This window comes from Vipera ursinii (genome assembly GCF_947247035.1).
Source record: "Vipera ursinii genome assembly, chromosome: 1".
Lineage (NCBI taxonomy): Eukaryota > Metazoa > Chordata > Lepidosauria > Squamata > Viperidae > Vipera > Vipera ursinii.
In genome coordinates this window covers 153,550,359-153,566,689 of record NC_139512.1, presented here as the reverse complement: position 1 = coordinate 153,566,689, position 16,331 = coordinate 153,550,359, and the positions used below count along the sequence as shown (strand labels likewise).

The following is a 16,331-nucleotide window of genomic DNA, read 5'->3' as shown; positions in this document are numbered from 1 at the left end:
AGTACACTGGATAGATAAAAGCTCAAATTTAATTTCTGTCATGCTTTTTTCAAATCCCCTTGTGGACAGTGGCAGATCAAAAGTCTTCTTTAGTTTGTAAAGATCCAGTTCTCTCCATAAACTGGATTACTAATACAGTGTGACAGCCAAACTAGTTACTGGAAGTATAAGATTGATTAATAGCACTAGCATCATAGTCAAAATTGATTTGTGCCTTAATGCCTTTATCAGATATACTGGCATCATCCAGTATTGAACACAGCATATTGTGTTCAATACTGGATGATGCCATTTAAGAATATTGCAAATTGAAAAGGTCCAGAGAAGAAAGAAGGAGTGGGTCCTGGAGATTATGAAAAGAATATATGAAAAGCTATCTTCAAAAATGGCTAAAATACATTTCTCAGCCATTCAACAGTAAAACAGGTTCTAGTGAAAAAATTGGTGGGCTTTTCAAAGAATAGATGTTTGTCTGCTAGGGCACTTAGGACTCCAGACTGGTGAATTTTCTGCATTGGCTGGACTAGATAAAATTTGCTGTTCTTCTCTATGACTCTATAACCCATCTGTTCTTTTTAATAGGGTTTGGTTGCTGTTATGTAATATCTTGCAGTAAGTCTCTAATCTGCTGAAATCATCATTCAATGATGGTCCTTCAAACTATGCGATTATTACATTCTTCTCCCTTGTTTTTAGATCGGGAAGTTATCATGGAACTTGATGCCAAGCTGAAGGAGCATCGTAAGACAGCAGGACAGGAGGCTTTATATTTTGCAGGACTGTTTTTGTGGCATATTGGCCGCAATGAGAAAGCCCGTGAATACATTGACAGAATGATCAAGATCTCAAACAGCAGTAAAGAGGTAACCCATTCCCTATGGTTGTGGGTGGTACTTGCTGAAAACAAGGTTTGATCACTCCCAGGTTTGCTCATGATGCTCTCCATCATCTTTCATATCAGGGTGGATTATCACTAACTTCCTTAACACTCGAGAAGTACAAAAAGTTACAAGAAAACTGATAATTTTGGTACTGTTACAAAATAAACCTGATAGTTTTTATTTAGTTTAATGTTTGGGAGGCCAGTTTCTTTAAGTGGAATGTATTGTTGGCCAATAATACAATATGTTTACATTCTGCTACTACTTATTTGATACTTAGCTTAAAGTGCCATGTTCCCTGCAGATATAAGGATATATATATATCCTTATAGCATATTGTACTCCATTTTTTAGGAGCCTCAAAACACTCAGGAATAGATCTTGGATCACTTGGGGGCTATAAATGTTTTTTTTTTAAACCGTTTAAATGGAAGAATCCTGAATTACTGAAATCCTAAATGGTTTCTTACCAACTAGTTTTCTTCATTATTAACTTCTGTTATGCTGATATTCCATATTTTGAAAAGACGTGAGCTTCATCTGGATTATGACTTGGACTCTAAGGGTGAGAATCAAGGATTCAGCTATTTGATAAGCTAGTTTTATTAATTAAAACAGAAAAATTTAGTTATCCTATATGAGCTAGAGAGAGATGGATCTCAGAGTTTATGGTTGTTAGCATATGAATGTGTATGATTGGGGTTTTTTTGGTTTTTTATACCTTGTACTTAGCTCTGGGAAGTTGGGGGGGGAGGGGGGAGGGGTAGGGAGGGAGGGAGGGCTAGGGGAGGGCTAGGGGGGATTGTTAAAGATAAAATGTATGATAAAACTTTTCAATAAAAAAAAACCAGAAAAATTGCCAGTGGTAACAAGCCTTCAAGCCTTACATTTATTCATATACATCTTGAGGTTCGAACCTCACATCTCTTCCTCCTGCCTATGTGTCTGGGCTGAAGGTGGATTGCTTCTTAGTGCGAGGAGTGGTTAACATCTATGGATTGTCATTGCAACACCTCTATAGTCTCGTGAGTTTGGTCCTTCTAGCTTTCACAGTAGCTTTAGAGCAGTTCATCAGTGTGCCAGTGCTGTAGAGTGCTAAGAGTTGTCTTTCTGCCTATCTGGAGTGGGCCTCTTACTGGGGATGGATAAATAGGAAACATCATAATGCTTTAAGTACTAAATCCATCCCATTCCTTAATGGCCCAGTAGTTAGAATGTAGAATTGCAAGCAAACTTACTGCCTGCAGCCAGGAGTTCTGACTGACTCAAGGTTGACTCAGCCTTCCATCCTTCTGAGGTCAGTAAAATGAGGACCCAGATTTTGGGGGACAATATGCTGACTCTGTAAACTGCTTAGAGAGGGCTGTGAAGCGGTAGATAAGTCTAAGTGCTATTCCTATAACAGCAGGTATGAACACCACAGAACATGTATCAGTCTTCTGCATTACATAAATTATTGTGTTTATGTTAAGTAGAACTTTATATGATTTTTTTTAAAAAAAATCTGTATCTGGTAACAACAGCATAGGGTTGCATCATTTAATGTTTTACTTTGTTCTTACAGGGGTGGATTCTGAAAGGATGGCTTGAAGTGACTAGTGGGAAAGAGACAAGCATGAAAAAAGCTGGAAAATGTTTTGATGAAGGGCTCCAAAGTGGGAATGATATTTTTGGCCTGATGGGTAAAGTAAGTATATAAAAAAGTTTTTAAACGCACCTAGAAAGATAATGGAGAGCACGGGCTTTCTCATTGCGGCCAATATGCCACAAAAACAGTCCTGCAAAATATGACAGCTGATGCAGACTGATCCAGCACAGATTAGTGCAATTGTCATCCAGGATAAGAATGGAGGAATGGATGAAGGAGCAGATCAAAGCAACCATATTTTGTATTCAGGATGCTATTTATTCTTTCTCTCCTCCTAATTTCTTATTTTATGTAATGTGGGTTCTAAGAATCTGATTGAAGTCATTATTCGTTCTTTGGTTCACAGGATTAAATCTTTTAGCCATCATATCACCAATTATTTGCATTTGCTTTGACATATGCTTTTCTTTTATGAAAAACAAAAGATGCATTTGGAGGTTGAAACAATTGAAGAGCAATGTGCATAAAGTCTGGGAATCAAAGAGATGCTTTGAAGGGTTTTATCATTTGCAACTGTGGAGAAGAAATAGTTCTTTTTGTTTCTTCTTAAAAAGAAGCTGTTGTAGGTCTTTTTAAATATTATGTTTGGCAAAATCTATTCTGTTTTTAAAATCTTACTATAAATTGCATTTTGAATCAGTAGGTTTACAATCACTTTGCCGTGATTTTTTAAAATTCCACTTAGAAACTTGTATTTTGCATATTTACTGCTTTGAATGGTTTTGCTTTCCAAGTCATTATAATCCTGGTTATAAACTCACTGGTTCAGGGACTCTACTAAACATGGGTTGGTTTAAACATGCGGTAGCTATTGAATAAACATCAATTGGCTAGATTCACAAAACACACTAAACGGAGACCAAAGAAACCACATTGTACTTAGCATATTATAGGAATATTGCTATTTTGTCATAAAGCTTTATTTTATACAAAAGCATTAAAACTGATGACCTTCAGTGGAAGATATCCTGTAAGCACATACAGATAGTCCTCGACTTGTGGCCATAATGGAGCCTGCCTATCATGGTCATAAGTTGTGATAATTATAAGAAAGGTCACCCACCTGGCACGCATGACTTTATGAACTTTTCTGTAGCAGTTGTTGAGCAAACACTGTGGTTCCCCCCCCCCAAGTACTGTTTGTGTTGAAGGCACTGTTTAAGGCACTTCTAGCTTGAAAGGATTAGCTAGTGACATCACCGTTGCCTAGGAGATGCCCATGGGGGCTCTTTTCATGTCACTGTCAAAGAGCTGGAGCAAGTGACAGGAACTCATGCAGCTCTATTTGGGTTTTGAACATGGACTTGCTAACCTCAACCCAGTGTCCTAACCATGTCAGCCACCATCACGCTCCACTAATGCTGTGGTCATTAAGCAAACCAATGGTCCATTATGGGTCAGTTTTGCTGAAAACCAGAAATAAATACTGATTTTCAACAAAAGTGTGGTAAAATATGATCCCATGGCCATGGATGCGGGAAAGGGCTACAAATGCAATTGCTGAGTGCCTGACATGTAGTCACTTGATAGCCAGAGGGCTGGCCCATTATAACTTTGGAACATAGGTACCCCCTGGGAGGTCTGTTGTAACTTCAAACAGTCACTAAGCAGCCAGTCATAAATCAAGGACGATCTGATATGGCTTCTAAAATCTTTATATATCAGGAAACAGGTTCTAGATAAGCAGTCACAACAGACTGCTTTTATATCAGTGTGCACCAGCCAGGGAATTGTCTAAGAAAAACTTTTTTCTAGTTGGAAAGTTTGTTTGTTTTTAAAAAAGCAAGATATAAGTGACCAGTTGATCATTTCATTTTTCACTAGGCCCAGTATTTTGAAGTCCGTCAGAATTATTCAGGAGCTTTGGAAACTGTGAATCAAATAATTGCAAATTTCCCAAGCTTTCTTCCGGCATTTATACAAAAGATGAAGCTACAGCTGGCTTTGCAGGATTGGGAGCAGGCAGCTGAGACTGCCCAGAGGTGAGTACTAAATTGTCCTTGTCTAGATCAATTCAAAATGCTGTATCGTCTCAGCTGCAGTGTTTTTGCAGAAGGCAAATGATCAAAGGGGATTTCTCCCCTGGTGACTTAGATCATCTTGTAGAGTCCTCCAACCTTGTGGTGCCAAAATGACAGTAAGGGAGACAAATTTTATATCTCATTATAAAGTGAGCTGCAGTGGCACAGTGGTTAGAAGGCAGAACTGCTGGCTGCCTGCAGTTTGGCAGTTCGATTCTCAGCTCAGGGTTGACTCAGCCTTCCATCCTTCCGAGGTTGGTAAAAAGAGGACCCAGATTGTTGGGGGCGATAGGCTGACTCTGTAAACCGCTTAGAGAGGGCTCTATGAAGCGGTATATACCGTAAGTCTAAGTGCTATTGCTATTAACAATGGCTGAGTGATTCTGTGACAGCAGGCTAAGGTAATAGTGGGAAATGGTCTAAAAAAAAGAATAGCAATAGCAATTATAGCACTTAGATTTATATATTGCTTTACAGTGCTTTTACAGCCTTTTCTAAGTGGTTTACAAGGTCCTCATTTTACTGAACTCGGATGAAAGGCTGAGTCAACCTTGAGCTGCTCAGAATCAAACTCCTGGGGTGAGCAGTGAGTTAGCCTGCAGTATTGCATTCTAACCACTGCGCCACCTCAGCTCTTAATACAGTTTTTCATTTATTTGTTTTCCAATCTTGATCTATCTGGTCAGTAACTATGAAACTCTATGAAACTCATTTTTTTCAGTCATTGCTTCAGCATTATTGGATTATACATGATTGATAGTGGGTAACCAAAGATGTGAAGGCTGATAACATTTTCTATTCTGGCTGAAGCAACTTCTATGCAGACAAACACACGCGCAGTGGAGGGAAAGGGTGCCTGCATCAGCTGCTCCCACTGATTTTTTTTTGTTTGAAATTTCATATAATGAAATGATACGAAACTGAACAAGGATGAGCAATTTACTGCTCTAGGAAAGCTCTATAGCTTTGCGTGCCCGTGCAAATTTCTCTTTTTTTGGTATTGTTTCAGGTTTAATAAATGTGCTTCCAAAGTGAACATTGTAGCCTTGTTTCTATTTCTCTAAGTTGCCTTGAAAGCGGGAGATGAGGGGGACAGAAAGATGCCAAGCAACACATTAAATTTTCAAGAGGGTGTACTAAGCAAGTAAAATTCCCAATCTGACATTTGTCCACAGAAGCAATTAATTGCCAGTAATGTCCCAGAGACTAATTCCCCTAAAGTAAATAGTTGTTTGCCCTAAAACAAACAGGAAAGTTTTCCAAATGGAGCTCAGCTATTAGCCATTCTGTTTGTGGCTTCTGTGATTCGGCAGTTTTCCTTGAAAACACCTAAAAATATGTGTTTTGGTGTTTTTATTTATTTATTTTCCTTTAGATTATTGCAGAAAGATGCTCTCAACCTGGATGCTTTAAAAATGGAGGCTGTTCACTGTTTGTGCAGGGAAGGAAACATACCTGAGGTGAGTCTTCAGTTTTTAATTCCACACTGTTGGATGCATTTTACAGAGAGACATGGGAAACAATTATTCAGAATTTTTCTCCGTGTAAAATAATGTGTCTTCTAATTGCTAGTGAAGAGAATGATGGCAATGGTTTTAATAATGCAATCCATATATCTATCTATCTATCTATGTGTATATGTATATGTATATGTATATGTATATGTATATGTATATGTATATGTATATGTATATGTATATGTATAGAACTAAGTTCCACTGAATTTACTTCCAAGTTCAGCAGATGGAAAATTTCAGGTGTAAATATCTGTTGAGAATTACAGTCCTGACACAGGTATTTTAGAATTACATGCAGTAAAAGGATGGATCTAATTTAAACTGCTAGTATCACATTATCAAACAGCCATTGGTGGAACAAGAGATCATCTTTACAATACATACTGCCTAAATCTTATTTGGAGATAGGCCAGGATGGAGCAAATCACACAAGAAGCTGCAAGAAGAATGAGCTGCCAGTGTAAGGTGTGTTTTGTTGGTGGGAGGTAGCAATTGGGTACAATGGAAAAAGCCTTTTTTCCCCCAAGAATCTATGATATTATTTGTCAATAGGCTCCTTAGTCTGTGATAACAAAAATTGTCTAAGTCTACTCTAGATTGGTCCAAAGATACATTGATTTTACACTTTGCAGAAAATGTTTAATGAAGGGCTATCAATGAAACTGTTGGCTGGATTTGCACACCTATGTCAGCAACCATGGTTTAAAAACCAAGATGTTTTGGATTCATTCAAGATGCTAGATCAAGTTAAAAGAAAATAGAACGGTTATATAAGAATTTTGAGTAAATCAGCTTTGTTTTTTATATGAAACTTAAGCAATTTATGCATGTTACAAAGTATTTCCTTAATTTCCATTAAGATTTAAACCAAAATATGGTTGTTAGGAATGGGGGACCTTAATATTGGAAACGAGATTCTTAATTATAACTCTAATATTTTTTTTATCGCATTATAAAAATGTAGGGTAGAATAAACTAGTGCTAAGCATAAATCTGCTTTCTTTTATTGCCTGAACTAGTTAAGCACTATTTCTGTCTGCTGCTATTTTTACTTTTGCTGTTGTTGTTTGTCTAGAAAAAGCAAACATAACTCTATAACCTACATTTGCATTTAGCTTGTTGTAGGATGCATAGGGCTTAAAGTGTGTTTCCCAGGAAACCATTTTCATGATAGAAAATTCCTCCAGATGCAGAATTTTTAACCTTTCATAGTTGAACCTCTTTTCTGGCTGCCCAAGGAGAGCATTGATAGACGGTGTTCCTTGCAAGCTACTTACCTTTCCCAAAGTGGGCGGATTCTCAGAGGCTTAAGCTGATGTTGAAAACCAATGACCTTTCATTTAAGAGTACCGTGTCCCCAAGACTTCGCGAACAGCTATGTGCAAACCTCTGTCTTCTGTATTTCATGGATGTTGGGTTGGAGAAAAGAGGACTTGAACGCAGTCTGCTTATGGCCACTTTTCAGGCCCGTGATAGAATTTGGTTGACAGATCTCAAAAATCTCGCACAGAAATCTGTGCTTTCAACGCATAGCCATTCATTGCTTAGCCTGCATTCAAAGTCTGTGTAGAGTCTTCAAACTCGGCCCTTTTATGACTCATGGACTTCAACTCCCATAATTCCTCATCCAGAGTGCCTGGGCTGAGGAATTCTGGGAGTTGAAGTCTACGACTCATAAAAGGGCCGAGTTTGAAGACTCCTGGTGTAGATGAATGGCTGTGGGGCATTTTATTTAAAACATATATAAGTGTTCTAGTACTGTTCCCTCAGAAATACTTGTATAAGGAGATACTTAAATTAACTTGCATTAATAAAATAGTTTCAGACTAAAAAAAAGTCCTGAAAAAAAGCACCTTTGGGTTTTCATTTTTACCGAACCTCAGAAGGATGGAAGGCTGAGTCAACCTTGAGCCGGTCAGGATCGAACTCCTGACCGTGAGCAGTGAATTAGCCTGCAATACTGCGTTCTAACCACTGCACCACTGCGGCTCCTAAGTCAGCTCCCTGTTGAGCTCCGGATGGCTCCCGACCTTCGCTCTTTCCGCCACGACCTGAAGACTTGGCTATTTGAACTTGCCGGCCTGGACTGAGGGACTGGGATTTTAGATTTTAAATTTTAAATTTTACATTTTAGAACGTGTTTTATTGTCTAGGGCTACTTGGTTTAATTTATTTTAATTTTTGTATATTATGTGTTGTATATAGTGTTTTAATTGCCCTGTACACCGCCCCGAGTCCTTCGGGAGAGGGGCGGTATATAAATCCAAATAATAAATAAATAAATAAATATAAATACTGGCTGCTGGCACAAGTTTTGCATTCCAGATGCCTCTGTACCCAGATTTCATAAATGTTCCCTCCTCATCCCCCGCCCCCCAAATAATAAGACCGGTATATTTTGTTTGTCCTAGGCTTCATCCAGGCTGAAAGATCTGATTAGTGCTTTGGATCAGTTGGAACCACAGAATCCTCAGCTTTTCTGTAAGATAGCCTTAGTTTTTAGCAGAACGGTAAGTAGAATTTTTTTCTTAATTGCCCGTAATGACTGATTGAATGACTCTCTTATATAAGCTGGTTAAGCTCTCTATGTACGTAATGCTAACTTCATCTTTCATAGGAAGCACTGATTTATGTCCCGATCATGCCTTTTGAAGATAAGGCTAAGAAGTAATATTATTATAGATAGTCCTTAAATTACAACCATTCGTTTAGGAACCATTTCATACCACCAGTTGTAAGTTGAGGACTACTGGAGTTAAAGCCCAGGTATGCTTCAGGAAATGCTAAATTACTGGAATTGGAAAAGCATTGTTCGGCATGCAAAATTAAGGGATAGCTGTAACATTTGTTCAGCATCTCTGTCGTGATTGCAACCATGAAGAACAGTGAACAGAAGTCACTTCCCTCCCTCTCTTTATTTGTGTTGGTTAGCTCTCTGTGGCAAGAGACTCACTTACTACTGGTTCTGGGCAAAATGTGAGATGTGCTGTGGTGTGTAAAAGTGAAAGCTGAGGACATTTGCCCAAAACAGACAGCAGTCAAAGGTGGAGGTGGTTGGGGCAGAGCAATTCATGGACTTCGTGGGTGCTTTTACTGGCCTTGATTTTGGATTTTAGCTGCCCATTATTGGTAGCAGAACTGGAAAAGTCCGATTTTTGGTCACATTGACTAATGCAAGGAATATTTTCCAGATGACTTTATAAATGAGGCAGTCTCGTTCTGTCAAAGAATACATTTTCTTAGGAGAAATTTGTTGGGGACTGTTTGCTAGCAAAGAGCATGGCCTAAATAAGCCTGCTAGAACCATTTTTTTCTTTCTGAGATGTTACTCTTAGAATAGGGGGTTAGTAAAAGGATTTAGTAAAATTGTGGACAGCTCTCTTGCAGAGAGTTTCTTCGACCAGGCCATAGATGCATGCGACGATGGATACAATTTAATTATAATACCATTATTTGATGTAAAGATGGTCATTTTTAGTTAATATTGTGATTATGTCCGATAGAGTTTTTCAAAACTAAAACCATTCATAATGGAATTATTTTTTGGGGGGGGATGTTTAACTGTAGTGTGGCCGCAATCCAGATATCCTGCAACTGACCCAGATGTTGGTGGATAGAGCTTTCAGCTTAGCTCCTCAGAATGCGGACATTGCTACAGAGCTGGGCTATCAGATGCTTTTTCAAGGAAAAATAAAGGAAGCTATGAAATGCTACAAAACTGCTATGGCTCTTGATGAAACAAGTGTTCCTGCACTAACAGGTTTGGGGATTTTTTATGAGTAATTGATAGAGGAGGGAGGGGGAGAGAGAGACAGGGAGGGAGAGAGAGAGAGAGAGAAGTTGATCTTTTCCAATTTGTTTTTGAGTCACTATTATATTTTCATAGCTTCAGGTTACCTTTGGCTGAATTTGCCTACTGCAGATTCAGAGTTAGGGCTTTGCCAAGAATGACCATTTCTCCCCCAGAGCCCAGTGTGGTTGGCAATACTGTAGAGGTGATGCCCTTTTCATTGCTGACTTCAGACCTAGGTCCTGCGAGCCTGCAGTTCTTGCTAGAAAAGATTCATTGGCTCCTCCTGTCATCTATGAAATTTGATCTGTGCCCTGAAGACATTATTTTCGTAGAATAAAGCTGAAGAGAAACATCTTTGCATTACAGGAATTATCCGAAGCCAGTTAATGGAGGGGAAGTTAGATGATGGAGAGCAGCAGTTGGAGTTCCTGAATGAAGTTCAACAGTCTATTGGAATATCAGCAGTAAGTGAAGAATAATGTTTTTCCAAAAATGATTTGATACTATCCATGTTCTTTCTTAATGTGGATCTGAGGACCTCTATGCCATAGTTCACATGTCGGCAACCTGCGGCTCCGGAGCCGCATGCGGCTCTTTGAGCTGTCTCCTGCGGCTCCCAGTCGCCCGCTGCGCGCGCACCTCTCCAAACGGGGAGTGGTGCGCGCGCACCTCTCCAAATGGAGAGTGGCGCCGCCCGTTTGGAGAGGTGCGCGCGCACCTCCGCCCAAACGGGCAGTGGCGCTGCTCGTTTGGAAAGCTGCCGCGGCCCGTTTGCAAAGCTACCGCCTTCGGAGGAAGGCGGCAGCCTATAAACGGGCCGCGGCAGCTTTCCAAACGGACGGCGCCACTGCCCGTTCGGGCGGAGGTGCACGCGCACCTCTCCAAAGGGGAGACCCGTCGCCACGCAGGTGCCTCCCATTTTGCGCATGCGCAATATATTTTTTGCGCATGCGCATGTGTGGATGCACGCACGTGCACTTTTTGCGGCTCCCACTTTTTTGTTTGTGTGATGGAACCGGTTCCGAGTGGCTCTTTTCCTTTTTCCGGTTGCCGACTCCTGCCACAGTTCTATCTTCATGTTCTTACAATGTCCTGTTGTTGGATTTTATGAGAGAGGATGAAGATGGTGATAGTGGTGAGCATGTATATAACATTGAGAAGGAAGACAGCCTTATTTAATGTGATTCACACTGGAGTTTCTTTTGCTAAGTCTCAAGCGGTATTTGATTTTGGGATGGCATGCAAGGAGAGGACGTTAGAAAAGGCTGGTAGAGCCAGGACTACAAATGAGAAGAACCAGCGCAAAACTAATATAAGTCTTCACCCCCAAAACCCTTTCAAAGTCTTAAATAAAAACCTTTTGTAAGTATTGGTAATTTTTGAAAGATAAAAGTTTGCCCACCAAATTGGTAGCAGCAAAACCCAGAGCTGCAATTTGGTGGTAAGAGGATTAGAAGATTATGGATTCCAACCTCCATCACAAAACTCTGCAGGGAGAGTTTAATTATTTCAGACATAGTTTAATGACAACAAATTGGAGTAGAGTTGAATCTTATGAATAAGAAATGTAAGAAACAACAACACATTTCTCAATTAAATTTATTAAGAGTTATTTGGTTAATTATTACATTAATTATTTGACCAATTCTGAAGCGATAATTATTGTTGCTCTTATGTTTTAAAATATCTACTGTACAAGGAGAGGGCTTGCTCTCGGGAAAGCAGAGAGTTGGGAAATGGTGCCTTCTGAATAAATTTAGCGGTTGTGTTGGGGTGACAATTCGCTGGCAGTTGCTCTGCCATATCCACGGCCCAGTTGCCTTTCTGTGGCCGGGGGGTGGGCGGGAGAGAAGAACCAGACTTTACTTATATCTTTGTTATTTTACCTTCTCTCAGATGAGAGCCAGTTTTCAAACAGTTATCCAGGTAGACTGATCCCAGAGTAAAGGCAGGTGGAAACCCTTCTCCTATTTAAAAGAAGCAGGTTTCCAGGGTGCTAGATTGCATGTGTGGGAGAAAGAGGTATAAGAATTTGAATTGTGATAAAATAGAGCTTACATCCTATATACAGCAGTCACTGGAATGATTTCATAATGGTTTCTTTAGCTTTTCTGTAGTAAAACTACTTATCAGAAGTTCTTACATTCCTACCGTAAATGGCTGTGTAAGTGTTTCTAATCCAGCTTCTTGGGGGAAGCCTGACACTTCCTACGGATGGCGCTAGCAAGGAAGCTTCTTAAATGAGCTTGAGAGTTCCAGTAACACAGGACACATTCAATGGTGGGATTCAGCCGGTTCGCATCACTTCGGCAGAACTGGTAGCTAATTTTTTGTTGCCCAGGCTCAGGATGGACTTCCGGAAGCGGTATCCACACGAAGAACCGGTTGTTCACGTATTTGAATCCCACCAGTGGACACATTGTTGGGAAAATGAGATCCCTTAAAGTTTTGCAGATTCATAACTTTAAACATTTTGGATCCTGCCATTGCTAAAGCTCTCAGCCTGAGGGCTTTCCCTTCTTTCTATAAAGAAGATGTATGATGTCCATTGAAGTTTAATCTTCTGGACTGCTGCTGAAAAAGCTTCTGGAAAAGAAAGGATTGAGCTGATAAATTGTGGGAGTTCCATACAGGAAGTCCTTGACTTATAACCATTTATTTAGCGACTGTTCAAAATTGCAACTGCACTGAAAAAGTGGCTTATGATTGGGGCTCACACTTATGACTTCCACAGCATTCCCACGGTCATGTGATCAAAATTTGGGTGCTTGGCAATCGGCAAATAACTTATAATGGTTGCAGCCTGGTTGCAGTTGGTTTCCAACAAGATAAGTTAGTGGGGGAAGCCGGATTCACTTAATGACTGTATGATTCACAACTGCAGTGATTCACCGGAAAGCGGGTTAGCAAAGAAAGAAAGTGAGAGTCAGATTTTAAAAAACAGGAGATTTGACCTTTTAGAGGGGGCATAATAGGTTTATATCCTTCTTTGAATAAGATTAAAAGAACGGGAGACTTTTAGATATTTATTTATTTTATTACATTTATATACCGCCCTTTCCCGAAGGACTCAGGGCGGTTTACAGGGTGATTAAAAATAAAAATACAAAAGTTAAAAACAATTTAAAAAATTATATCCGTCCCTGAACAAATAAAACCCCAGTTAAAATTAAAATTAAAATTCTCAGCCTGGGCCAGAGAGCTCAAAGAGCCAGGTCTTCAGGTCCCGGCGGAATGAACGGAGGTCGGGGGCAGTCCTCAGCTCCACTGGCAGCTGGTTCCAAAGGGCAGGCGCACCCACTGAGAAGGCCTTATCCCTGGGTGTCGTCCGCCGGCAATCTCTTACTGGTGGCACCCTGAGAAGACCCTCCCTGTGGGAGCGCACTGGACGAAGGGAGCTTGATGTTCCCTCAGATATCCCGGACCCAAGCCATTTAGGGCTTTATAGGTCATCACCAGCACCTTGAATCTCACCCGGAGGGCAACCGGGAGCCAATGCAGCTCGCGGAGTAGAGGTGTTACATGGGAGTATCGGGAGACCTCCATCACAACTCGCGCGGCCGCATTCTGCACCAGCTGAAGCCTCCGAGTGGTCCTCAAGGGCAGCCCCATGTAGAGAGCATTGCAGTAGTCTAAACGGGAGGTCACAAGCGCATGAGTGACTGTGCGTAGGGCATCTCGGTCCAGATAGGGTCGCAACTGGCGCACCAGGCGAACCTGGGCAAAAGCCCCCCTGGTCACGGCTCCTATATGGTCTTCAAAATTGAGCCGTGAATCCAGGAGGACGCCCAAGTTGCGAGCCCTATCAATGGGGGTTAACACCTCACCCCCCATCGTTAGAGATGGAATAGTCTGGTTAGCCCGAGATGCCGATATGCACAGCCACTCAGTCTTGGCAGGATTGAGACGAAGCCTGTTTCTCCCCATCCAGACCTGCACCGCCTCCAGGCAACGGGACATCACGGCGAGGGCATCGCTGGGTTGGTTCGGGGTGGAAAGAAAAAGTTGGGTATCATCAGCGTACTGATATAATTAGACTTTTATAATGATAGATAGGACTTAGAATTAAGATGGCATTTTTTTCTTCTTTTGATATGGGAAATATGAGGATAAGAGGAGGATTGATTTGAATAAAATCTTCAGTTATATAAATGTCTAATATTGAGGAAATCATAACTGATAAAGATATTTCAAATACTGATGGGAAATCAAACTTTAACAAGAGTAGGAAAAACAGGATGTTGATTAATGAATTGACATTTTTGATTTATGAATTGATATTATTATTTGTATGATATTAGTAAAATACGATGAAGATGCTTATGTCTAACTTTGTATACATTAACAGTACCAAAAATTGTAATAGTGTCATAAAGGGAAAACGGAAAAAATATGGAGAAGAAAGGAGGATCAGGGAAAAAAAATACTGGATTGTGTAGTATTGAACAGATTTATATTGAAAAAGCTAATGTTAAATATTTGAACCCAGACAACATGTCATTTACTAAGCACTAAAGACTGTAATTCTTAAAAATTAATAAAACTTTAATTAAGAAAAAAACAACTGCAGTGATTCACTTAACCATGGGGTTTTGTTTTCTTTTAAAACCCTGTAATCCCTTACTTTGGGGTGGAGTCAGAGTAACTAAATGGAGCTGAGTGTTTACTGGCTGGATGCCCTTCCTGATGCCTACGTGGAGTCTGCAGCAGATATTTTCTCTTTGCACCCTGATAGAGAAACATCTCCTGCTGCCTAGGACTGAACTCTCAACCTCTTAAGTGTGAGGGCAGCATCTACACCTCTTAGTTACTTCACTTGAACAAGGCAATAAAGCTTGTAAAATTGGACAAAACTAACTTACCAATCGCCTTGCTTAGCAACAAAAATTCTAGTCTCAACTGTGATAAGTCAAGGACTATCTGTATGTATGTAGGTAATTGGAATGGAACTCTCAGTTCCATTAAACAGTTTTTAATCTGTTTAATTTAAGACTTAGACAGATATGGAGGAACGCTCTACAAATTTGACTTGAGAGGTTGAATTCCCTAACGGGGATTTTTAGCTACAACAGTCAGTATCCATGCCTAACACTGATGGAATAGAAAATATTTTTATGTATTTTCAAAAAAAATGTTTTGTAGGAGCTGTCTTATCTACGTGCAGTTTTGGCTATGAAGAAAAATAAAAGACAAGAAGAAGTTATTACTTTGTTGAATGATGTCCTCGATGCCCATTTTTCTTCTCTCCAGGGTTTACCTCTTGGTATAGAATATTTTGAAAAATTAAATCCTGATTTTTTGATAGAAATTATTAAGGAATATCTTAATTTTTGCCCAAGTCAGGTAAGGTACTAAAATTCTTCTCTTTTAAAAGTAATCAAAATATATAATGTTTTGCTTTTCACTCCGTCTTTAAAATATTCTATTAGGATGGAAAGAACAATTATTAAAATATTTAGCCTGCCATGTATGGGAAGTAAAGACTGATTTATAGTAGACTAACCTCTGAAAGGGCAAAAAGATAATGCTAATACTTTTATGTTATCATGAAAATAACAAGATACAAGCTCAGTTGGGAGAATACTTTTAGTTTTTAACTACTGAAAACATTTCCTCCCTTTTCATTAAAAGTGTAAATGAGGAAATTGTTATGACCCAAACCTAATCCTAACCTAATTCATGAAGATTTATTTACAAACGTTTCTTTTGAGTCAGGCTGTCTTTGGAAGATTCTGTCTTTGGAGTGCTTCCTCTGGAGGCAGTTAGAATGATGAAGCTGATCTATCCATGTGTTACCCTCTTGTCTTAGTAGCCAGCAATTCAGAAATGCCAACTAATAAAGGAGAATATTTGTAGCTGAGGATTGAAACAAGGGGTCCTTACTGCTCTCTGAACTTGCTTGTTTTCTTGCAGATGTTTCATTATCCAAAATAGTTAACATGATGAGCACTTCATGATGTTACCTAGTTGGATAATGAAATGTCTGCAAGAAAACAAACAAGCTCAGAGAGCACTAAGGACCCCTCAGAAATGCCAAGGTTATGCATTGAGAGATCCAGAGAACAAGGCAGGGCAAAATGCACATTAGCTTTTACTTCTCACCAGTGGTGGGATTCAAATATGTGAACAGCCAGTTCTCTGTGTGGATGCCTCTTCCGGAAGTCCGTTCTGGGCCTGGGCAACAAAAAATTAGCTACCGGTTCCCCCGAACTGGTGCGAACCGGCTGAATCCCACCACTGCTTCTCATTCAAATAAATGTGTTCATCGTATTGAATTGTCTCTGTTGTATAGTTGGACTACAGTAATGTTTAATCGTGAGGTCTGTGTTAACTTTTAGCCTGCAGGCGCAGGGCAGCCTCCTTCACCACTTCTGAGGCCTTGTGCATCAGTCCTTGAAACTGTGATGAAAACAGTCCCCGGTCTTTTACAAGCTGCCTACTTGGTTGCAAAAGTGAAATATTTGTCAGGTA

At 39.9% G+C, this 16,331-nt stretch overlaps 1 protein-coding gene across 2 annotated transcripts in view; it reads left to right on the top strand.

The window, feature by feature from the left end:
* TTC21B (tetratricopeptide repeat domain 21B) overlaps positions 1 to 16,331 on the top strand; it is a 48,162-nt gene that overhangs the window by 6,134 nt on the left and 25,697 nt on the right. For both annotated transcript variants that reach the window (XM_083365420.1, XM_083365419.1), the window contains exons 4-12: positions 697 to 863; positions 2,446 to 2,568; positions 4,354 to 4,511; positions 5,926 to 6,010; positions 8,479 to 8,577; positions 9,635 to 9,827; positions 10,227 to 10,324; positions 15,003 to 15,203; positions 16,199 to 16,328. In XM_083365420.1, the coding sequence (XP_083221546.1) occupies positions 697 to 863; positions 2,446 to 2,568; positions 4,354 to 4,511; positions 5,926 to 6,010; positions 8,479 to 8,577; positions 9,635 to 9,827; positions 10,227 to 10,324; positions 15,003 to 15,203; positions 16,199 to 16,328 (1,254 nt within the window). The remainder of the gene's footprint in view (positions 1 to 696; positions 864 to 2,445; positions 2,569 to 4,353; positions 4,512 to 5,925; positions 6,011 to 8,478; positions 8,578 to 9,634; positions 9,828 to 10,226; positions 10,325 to 15,002; positions 15,204 to 16,198; positions 16,329 to 16,331) is intronic.